Raw genomic sequence first — 10,668 nt, 5'->3', positions numbered from 1 at the left:
TTATGTTTTAAAATTATGAATTTGTTTCAAAAGTTAGATTCTAATAAAATGTAATATAAACTTTTAAGTCAACTAAAAAAGTTACATAAGAATTACTTTTACTACATTGCATTTGAAAACATCTTCATGTTTAAAATAGTAGCCAAGCATAAAACCAAACGTGGGTGAAAAGTAAAATGTCTATGAAAATCTTCAAACATGAAGGGTTGAGGGGCTTTCAATGCACACGCAAACAAACAAATGATTGAATGATGTAAAATGCAATCAGTATACGAATTTGATTAAATTATGAATCAATCTGACTGGATCATTTAAGTGTTCAATTCAAACCTAAAATAATATTAAGAATTGCTTCCTCCGTCTTTACTTTTACACAAAACATCTATCCAATGATAAATCGAAAATGAAATCAAACACGATTAGTCAGTTATCTGAAAATCAAACATCTATACATTTTACAAAATGAAAAGCATGGTCAACAACCAGAAAGTCATACACAGACCCACAAAACTAAATGTTCACCTTCACATGACCTCATCAATAACTTGCCCATTCCAATTCCGCAACATCCCTTTTCCATGACTAGAAAACGATTCCATGCCAGCAAACTCGTGACATAAGTTGCTAATTCCACCCTTATTGAATCACAACCTAAATGAACCGACACATTCCTGAAAGTTTCCATAATATTTCTTTATTATTTTTATACTTTTCATTTTCTAACCTTATATTTTAAGTTACATTTTAGCATATTATTTGCTCAAAACGTTATTATTTTGAATAATTTTGTTACCAATTAAAACTCAATTAATGGCATCAATGCCACATAAATATCTTGCAATAATATACTCTCGTTAACTGATAAGGAAAAATGTTAAGCTAGAGAACAAAATTAAAAAAACAAACACTAAGACTAAATTTGATCTCGAAACAAATAGAGGGAAAAATATAGTTTTGCCTATAATATATTGTGATAGAAAGAATCTTACGTGTAATATTTCTCGTGTAATTATATATCTAATTTTAATTATAATCTACTACAACCATCTATGTTAATTACACGCAAATATAATAGTTGTTACAATTTTGTCGTGTGTATAAATAAATAAGTAATCAAGTATTGGCGTGTAAGATTTTGTTAGATTGTTAAAATATATCTAGTTATGACATATATCATGCATAAATATAAATATAAAATATGTTGTAACAGAAAGAATCTTACGTGCTTTTTTATTATAAAAAACCTTTCTCATTACATTATTTTCGTTATGTTAGTTAATATTATTATCTTCTACTTTAATTACTTTTAATAACATCAAAGTATTATAAAATAAAATATTTTTCCTATCAATAACTCAAATTAATTTTTTTTTATCGTGACCTAAAAATATGCGAGGAGGTTCGATTTGGGTACGGGGAACTGAGATATACATGAACTGACGCAGCCCACGGTGGTAGACTCAAGAATCAAATTATGTAAAAACACACGTTGCATTTTTACCAGTCGCCACTTGCTCGTTATCCCTTGTTATTTTATAGTTACCCCGCCACCGCCAGTCTCCCGAGTCTACTAATTTTATATGTAAATATGTTAGAGTCTGGTTTTGTTCCTTATTCCCAATAATGCATGCAAGTGTGTCTGCCTATATAAACACACATAGCTAGCATACATATTATCATTGTTGGCATCGTTTCCATTGACATTCACTAATTTCTTTCATATTCTCTCTAACTCACATACATACATACATATATGTGTATGGAACCGGAGCACTATTTTCCTTCTCCTTCACTCTGCTTAACCAGGTATGCTATCTATCTATAATCAATTTATCTATGTTTTCCTGGTGTGTGTTAGCTATCCTTTTATATTTTAGATTTGTTTTAAGATGTATATACAAAAAAAATGTTAGTAATATATATTTCTACTGTATATTCTTTTAAAATATGTTCCTAACCCTCCTCGTGCAAAGAAGATAAAATTAAAAATAAAAATTTATAATAACTGTATACCCTGATGAATGAAGGTGGTGGTCAGAGGAGACAGTGGCGGTGGTGACGGGAGGAAACAAAGGCATAGGATTTGCGCTGGTGAAGCGGTTTGCGGAATTGGGACTGCATGTGGTGCTAACTGCGAGAGACAGGGAAAGAGGGGAAGCTGCGTTGGAGAGCCTGAGAGCACAAGGCATTGGTGCTCACGTTCACTTTCTATTGCTGGATGTCTCTGATCCCCTTTCTGTCTCAAACTTCGCATCCTCCTTCCAAGCCAAATTTGGAGCGACCTTGGATATTCTTGTGAGTATTTATTTACTTTAATTATAAATTCAATCTCCGAAGTGAATGAAAAATAAAAGAGATCTATTTAAAGTTTAAAAAAAAATTGAAGATCTAGCTAATTATAATTAAATAGGATGTATATTATTAATTATTAATAATGATGCACATGAGTATGATCAGGTGAACAATGCGGGGGTATCATTCAATGAGCTGGGGGAGAACTCAGTGGAACACGCGGAAAGCGTCATCAAGACCAACTTCTACGGTCCCAAATTGCTTATTGAGGCTCTCCTCCCCCTCTTTCGTTGCTCCTCTTCTTCCATTACTCGCGTTCTCAACGTTAGCTCAAGGCTCGGCTCTCTCAATGTAATCATTCTAGTAATAATTTCTTTTAATTGGAATAGTATAAATATTATATTATACATCAGTTCTTATTGTATGTCTTTAAATATGTTACGAATGCAGAAGGTGAGAAATGCAGGGATACGGGAAGTGCTAGAGCGTGAGGAGTTGATGGAAGAGGAGATAGAGGGAGTGGTGGGGATGTTTCTTAGAGACGTTGGGAATGGGACGTGGAAGGGGCAAGGTTGGCCGTCGTACTGGACGGACTACGCGGTGTCGAAACTGGCTTTGAATGCATACTCTCGAGTGTTAGCAAAGAGATATTCATATGAAGGAAGTGGGTTGAGTGTGAACTGTTTTTGCCCTGGCTTCACTCAAACTTCAATGACAAAGGGAAAAGGCACACACACCGCTGAGCACGCCGCTTCCCTTGCAGCCACACTTGCCTTGCTTCCGCCACACCTCCTGCCCACCGGAAAATTCTTCTCCTTTGGAAAGACCTCCACCTTCCTCACTTCTAAACTATGATCCACCTTGCTACCTTTAGTTTATAAGAAAGAGAAATATACACTTTTCTTTTAACTTGCTCTCTGTTTTTGTTGAAATATATTGTAAGTTATAAAAATTATGGAAATCTCTCAGTTAATTTAATGAGTTTCACCTATATTTTTATAATTTTTATTAAATTTTAATTAGTAAATAAAAATGTATTAGAAGATATTTCCTTAACACTCTTCTTAATTTAGTTTCATTTTTCGTTTTCTATTAATTAACTAATCAAGAGGACTGTTAAACAGTGTAACACCCATTTGATTATTAAATTAAATTTATACAAAATTCAGTAAATCGTAATGTGAATATAGTTCAATTAAATCCGTCTATTTTTTTAGTTGATTTTTCATGTAAAGTTCGCCTAATAATAATATATAGGTGAACGTTAGGACATGCAGTGGTACATAAATCAAAATATAAAACTTTATTAGAAAATTATATTATTTTAAGAAATTATTTAATATTAAATTTTTAAGTAATCAAATATACTTAATACTTTTTAGCCAATATTTTTAGAATATTCGTTACCATGACCAAAATAAATAATAAGTAATTTTGCATCTTCGTACCTTTCTTTTACTTATTTTTGTAAAGAAAATATGAAAAATGCTTTAACTTCTTATAAGATTTTTAGTATACTTTTAATACTTTATAAAGTAAATATTGAATAAAAAATAAATATATTACAGATATTAAAAAAATAAAAAGATTCAACACTTTAGTAATTTAGTAAGTAAGAGGATTTATAATTTTTTAAAAAAGTATTAATTAAAAGTATATTAAAATATTATAAAAACAAAGGAAATATTAATTTTTTAAGAATGCTAATTAACAAAAGGGTACTTATTATAAATGAGAGAAAAAATATATTAAAATAATTTAAAAAATATAAAATTCAATTATATTTCAGTAAGCAATAATTATAATAAAAAACGAAGAAAATAGAAATCATTCCTCAATTCATTTAAATATGCAATTAATGAGGACCTTAAGCTCATCCTCTTACCCATTCTAATTTCATTATTGTTATTGGGTTGCAATAAAGTATTGCATATTTGCACGACACCGTCAAGTAAAGTCAGTTATCGGAAGATCCATGATTTCGCATAGTTCGTTACTTCGTTCCAAGTGCTAACCACAGACGCAGGTTAATGCATTCTTTCAACACAGTTGACTGTCCTCACATAACAATACCGTGGACCTTTACACATTACAACGATGTCCAATCATATCTTTACACATTCAATTTATGAGTATTCTTTACCATCGCAAATCCGTAGACATGCATCCATCAAGTAGATATCTATCATAATCTATGTCTCGTAAAAATCATATGGCATTGACTTTTGAGTTTATGCTCTTAATTATACCATTTGATTATGACATATATGTGTGTTACTCGTGTTAACATAAAATTTATCCTTCAATTTATAACGACAACCGTAAAAAATACTCCTATCACTATAAAGTGTCTACCTAAAATTGAGATTAAAAAGCAATAAATGAATAAGTCAAATTTAGAGATTCAAAAAATATTGAGAGGCCAATCACTTCAGTTCTAAGACAGGAAAAATTCAATAACACGGTTTTTCAAATGCATCATACTATTTATATTGACTCTATAAAGAGGAATTTCTTCAGGCACGTGGCAGATTAAATTCATATGAAATTATATTAATTTATAAACTATTGGTAATTTTGTTGTGCAATAACATTTTTCAAAGTTAAATAAAATTTATAAATAAAGTAAAATTAAAGGAAATATCTTTTATTATTACTAACGGCTATACTATTTTATCAAGTGTAAAAATAAATTAAATAGATAATAAATTTAAATTTAAGAAGGAAAAATATAAAAAATTAATTATTTCAAGCTATATATATATATATATATATATATATATATATATATTAAAGATATATCATCTTTATTGATATGAGATGTCAACATTTAAATTTTCAATTTAAATTATATAATATTACAACAATAATCTAAAAAAATCAGTTTATATAAATAAAATTGTTAATTTGACATAATATACCAAGATTCAAAATTTAAAACTTAAATCAAATTAAATTAATTAAATTTAAGTAAAAGTGTTTGAAAATAATAAAAAAGCCAAACATAAAATATAATGTTAGATTATCAATATTACAGAAGTTGTGCGAATAAAAAACGATAAAAATTTGTAAAATATTTTTGTTTAAGATTAGTGATGGTTCAAATTTACAACATAAAAGTGAATTAAGCTATAATTAGAAGGGTTATAAGCAGGTGACAGATAGTTTAACTTAGATTAAAGTTCAAAACAATGTCTTTGTACGAATTTAGAGTTTAATTGTTTTCTCTTTTTAAATAGAGTTTTTAGTTTTTAAAATTAAAAAATAGAAAAACTTGTTTGTTGATGTAAGTTTTAAAAACTATTTTTAAAATTTTTTTATTTTTAGTTTTTAAAACTAAAAAATAGAATTACTATTTAGGTATTTTTATCTTTATTTTTTTGTTTTTCTTTTTAAAACTAATAACAGTATAACTAAAAATAATTTTAAAAATTAAATTATTAAACAAAATTTATTTTATTTTATTTTCTAAAAATAATGTTATAAAATTATTTGAAAATATATTTTTTAAAAATTAAAAATTAAAACTAAGGGTATGCTTGTTTTCCATTTTTAAAAGAGTTTTTAATTTTTTTTTCTAAATATAGTATAAATGTATACTATATTTAGAAAAAAAAATTAAAAACCCTTTTTAGAAAAGAAATCAAATATATCCTAAACCAAACAAATTTAGTCTTGCTACGGATTATATTTTTTTTAATTTTTCAAGATATATTTTTTTGTAATTTTTTTATTGTCCTTTTATTTTTAACTTAAAAAAATTGCTAGCATTATAGTTAGTATTAAAATACACATATAAAAAAATGAGTAACAAATAATTTCTCTATAAAATTATCTCTAGTGAACAGTCAGAAATTAACTTCTTTGGAGCGGAAGAATCTTTTTTTCTCTTCTAATAGTAGTGTGTATGAAAGAAGGTAACTGGGTGAAGTTATTGGTCTGAATGAGCTTACGTTTCCGTTTAAAATTAACGAAGACGAGATGATTGCGCAACATGTGTTTCCAGATGCAGAGTGATGACGAGTCAAATGGTATGATTAGTGCGGATCTTTCATCTTTCACACACACTCAGCTTATCTACGTGACATGATTTTAGAGCAATAACCAACGCCGTGTCCATTTTTACGCGGCACCTGCCAGGCTGAAAATGGTTGAATTATACTTCAAAAATTCAACTAAAAAATGAAGTTTAAAATGTCAACATGGATGTTTAATAACTTCAGCATCTTGGAGGCCTCCTAATATGAACGTTAAGACCTGTTATATTTTTTCCTGTTCTGTTTTGGTCACAATGTTTAAATGCACAAAAATGTGTTTGAGTTTAGAATGAGAATAAAAGAATTTAAAGGACAAAAAAAACAAAAACACGGAAAAGGAGGGAAAAAAATGGTTTATACAACACTTTCCAAACTTTCCAAATTGAGAAGTGTAAATTTTTGTTTGAAAAAAAAAAAAGAAACAATAGATTTAAAGGGTAAGGAAAGAGAAATCATTGTTAATAAAAGAATTTCAAACCAAGGAAACTAAAAAAAATATAAACTTGGGAGAATTGTTGAGAGTTTATAAAATATTTTTTTCTCATTTGAAAAATTCTAAATAAATCTTCCATTTTTATCTGTTTTTTTTAAATATTAATTCGCAAACAAAGCTTAAACGTACAAGATTATAAGGGTCATGGAAAGTTTATAAATTTTCCTTATTTTATCTAGAAACTCTTAAAAATTATTTTTTTTTTGTGAATAAGAAGGACAAAAAGTCTAAACAAAGGAATTTAATCCCTATCAAAAAGATCTACATTAATATTATTTTGTAAAACATCTAGGATAAAGGGAGGAGCCTCCTAAAAAACATGCAAGCTCTCGATCCTACTTAAACTATGTTTAGCAAGAGTGTGATTGAACTCCACCTTTCCCATAATAAAGCAAAGATGACACATTTCTTCGACTAGTATAAAATGATGGTCATTTTTATGAATTGATAAGACCAATAAGTTAATGACTTCCTTGCAATCGACCTCAATAACCACTTGTCTATGGCCATGGTGATGGGCAATTTGCAAGGTCACAAGAATTCCATGTAACTCAGCTTCCAAAATTGAACAATTCTTCAAAAGTTTTGCAAAGGCCCAAATGTACGTACCTTTTGTATCTTTACAAACTCCACTGCAGTCAGCTACACTACTTTGCCTCCAAATAGCCCCGTCTGTATTCATCTATAAATAGCCATCCAAGGGTCATATCCAAATGTTGGAGTTTCTCCGCATGATCCGCTCATGATCAACATGACCACCATTACCAATACTAACTCCCACCTTCATAGCTTGGGCTTTGATTTTGCGTAAGAGCATATCTATAAGCCACTCTTCATTCTTAAAAATCCAAGCATTTCTTGAAGCCCATATAAGCTCCACAAGCAGTCCAAACACAACATTCCAGTTACTACCCTCCATACTAGTCTTGATTCAAAGGTTCCGATGAAACCATTCTATGCGATCCACATTAAAAAACCATCTCCAATTTTTCCTTCTAAGAAGAGTTACAATCACAAACAACATGAATTGTTGATTCCTTCTCTAAACCACATATTGGGCAGAGGTTACTAGGAGCAATCTATCTAAGGAATCTCATTTCATTTGTAGGTAAGGCATTGATGACCATTTTCCATAAGGTAATCTTTATTTTTTGGGGTCCTTACTATTTCCAAACCTTGTTGAAAACTTGATGAACCTCATCATATTCAAAATCAGAGACATATGAGTAGGCTTCTTTCAAGTTAAACATTTCATTTTTAGCAGGCTTCCAAAGCCATCTGCTACTGCCACCCATTTCTTCTCTGCCAATTTTTGTAATGAACTTGTCCCATACATGACAGATGCCTTTCCAAACATTTGAGTGTCCTACTTTTCTTTCCACATTAGGTATTAACTCATCACCATAGTCGTACTTTGATTTGATGATCTGAATCCAAAAGGCATCAGGTTCTACCAAAAATCTCCACGCTAACTTAAGTATACAAGTCTGATTCAAATGCCAGGACTGTCTGAAACCGAGGCCTCCATTTAGTTTGGGAGTACAAATTATATTCCAGTTTGCTCCATGAATTTTTCTACAACCATCAGTATCCCCTCATAAGAATCCTCTAAATATTCTATCCAACTTCTCACAAAGTGATTTAGGAAAGAAATTGGTCTACATTGCATAAAGAGGCATATCTGCCAATACAGATTGAGTGAGGGTAAGACGACCTGTAAAGGATAGAGACTTTTGCTTTCAATTACTCAGCTTTTGGTGGACCTTTTCCACCACATAATTAAAGGATGCAACACTCACTCGAGAATAATGGAGATAAACATCCAAATACTTGCCTAGATCATCCGTACGTCGAAAACCAAGCTCATTGTTGATTTGATCCTTGAGTTGCCAAGATACATTTTGTGAGAAAAATATCCTAGACTTCTCCATGCTAATACATTGTCCAGAACTCCTACAAAAAGAGTTTAGGCAATTGTGAATCACGGTAACTTGATTTAAATAAGCTTCAGCAAAAAGAATTACATCATCTGCAAAAGTTAGATGAGAAAGGGTAGGGCCATTTCTGCTTAATTGGATTGGCTTCCAAAACCAGTTTTCACAGCTTTTGATATAAGTTGTGATAGATGTTTTAGGCAAAGCACAAAAAGAAATGATAAAGGAGGGCATCCTTAACGAAGGCCCTTAGAGGGTTTAAACGATTTCAAGGCTTCTCCATTCCAAAAGATTCTCATATTTGCAGAAGAAATACACCAATATATTAGGTTAATAAAGCTTTCTAGACAGCCCACACCTTTTAGCGTATCCTTCACAAAGCTCTACTTGATAGGGTTGTAGGCTTTCTCAAGATCGATTTTAATGGCCATAAGTCCTTTCTCACTCCTTTTTGCATGCATGTAATGAATAACTTCTTGCGTAATGATGATATTATCTGAGCTATGTTTATTTGGCACAAAACTGCATTGAGTAGGGTACACCAGATCTTCCATAAGTGGTTTAAGTCTATTTGCAAGAATTTTAGTCACAATTTTAAAAGAGACATTTCATAAGGAGATTGGTATCAGTTGTTTCACACTTTGAACTTCATCTACCCTTGAAATAAGGGTGATAAGTGTCTCATTTAAGTCTTTGATCTTGGAAGGGTCCTGAAACATGGATGTAATAGTATCGATGAAAAAAGGACCAATGATTGGCCATTGAGATTGGAAAAAGATGGCTTGCAACCCATCTTCACTAGGAGCTTTATATGCTCCCATTTGAAAGACAACTCTTTTAATGTCCTCTATTATAGGCATATCACCATGTTTGTTTAGCCTATATGGTTGAAGCTTGGAAAAAATCCAGAAATATAGAATGTATCTTCTACAACATCATCTTTATACAAATTAATATAGAAGTCTGTCACCATTGCTTCCTACAAAGGCTAATCTTTGATCCATTTACCCTCTACATTTTGTAAAGCTTCTATCTTATTTCGTCTTCTGTGAATTATAGTAGATCCATGGAAATACTTGGTTATCTTCATACTTGATCTTATCAATTCTTACTTTCTGGAACCAAACTAATTATTCCTTGTAGGATATCATTTTATACTCATTCCATAAATTTTGCAAACTGCAAGGATAAGAAGTATCACCCTTCTCAGACATTGTTCTAGCTATCCCTTGGAGTCTTTTCATAATATTTTTCTTTTGCACAAATATATTATTAAAGATATTTTTATTCTAAAGTTTAAGCTTCTCTTGAAAATCACTAATCGTAGACTACAAAAAATCTAGTCAATTGCGGCAATTATTTTTGCACATTACAGCGCTTCTCAACTGTCGCTATTTTCTGGAAGGGCGGTTCCTCCCACTGCCATAAATAGCAACGTCACTAGGTAAAATACAACGATTAACCAAAACCCGCCGCAATCAATTCAAGAACCGCTACTTTTTTCAGAATAAATTATGGCAGTTTTATAACTGCCATTTTTTACCGTCGTTATCCTTTACATCTCCATAACTATACTTAGTAAAATACGGTAGTTCCGAGCAGTAACTTTTCACACGTGAATTTCATTTTTCCATGTGAATTTTGGAATAGTTTTTAACTGTCACTTTTGATAATGTGAATTTTGGCATGTCTAACTGTTATTTTTCTCTTAATAGTGATCTTAGCAAATTGCAATGGTTGTCAACTACTATTTTTCTTAAAGCACTGGGAGTTCCAATTTAAAGATTAAAACCGCCATAAGTGAAATTTTTATCAAATTTATATCAAAATTTCAATCCAATATGAATTCCTGTTAGCTATTATTTTTATAAGTATAAATCTCCAATAAAAATAAAAAAACATATGATATAAA

General features: G+C 30.4%; 1 protein-coding gene across 1 annotated transcript; it reads left to right on the top strand.

Moving 5' to 3' along the window:
* The first annotated feature begins 1,759 nt into the window (after positions 1 to 1,759).
* LOC113859856 ((+)-neomenthol dehydrogenase) lies at positions 1,760 to 3,147 on the top strand. The gene is made up of 4 exons (XM_027492526.1): positions 1,760 to 1,806; positions 2,028 to 2,295; positions 2,458 to 2,643; positions 2,743 to 3,147. Exons 1-4 carry the CDS (start codon positions 1,760 to 1,762, stop codon positions 3,145 to 3,147), a joined length of 906 nt encoding a protein of 301 aa, XP_027348327.1.
* Positions 3,148 to 10,668: the final 7,521 nt, after the last annotated feature.

Source organism: Abrus precatorius, unplaced genomic scaffold (genome assembly GCF_003935025.1).
Source record: "Abrus precatorius isolate BTA unplaced genomic scaffold, Abrus_2018 Scaffold2, whole genome shotgun sequence".
Lineage (NCBI taxonomy): Eukaryota > Viridiplantae > Streptophyta > Magnoliopsida > Fabales > Fabaceae > Abrus > Abrus precatorius.
This window is presented reverse-complemented; position numbering and strand designations above follow the sequence as displayed.

Coding starts and splice junctions, on each gene's coding strand:
- LOC113859856 (XM_027492526.1), top strand. CDS start 1,760: ATGGAACCGGAGCACTATTTTCCTTCTCCTTCACTCTGCTTAACCAG. Junction 1,807..2,027: donor CCTTCACTCTGCTTAACCAG/GTATGCTATCTA, acceptor TGATGAATGAAG/GTGGTGGTCAGAGGAGACAG. Junction 2,644..2,742: donor CAAGGCTCGGCTCTCTCAAT/GTAATCATTCTA, acceptor TTACGAATGCAG/AAGGTGAGAAATGCAGGGAT.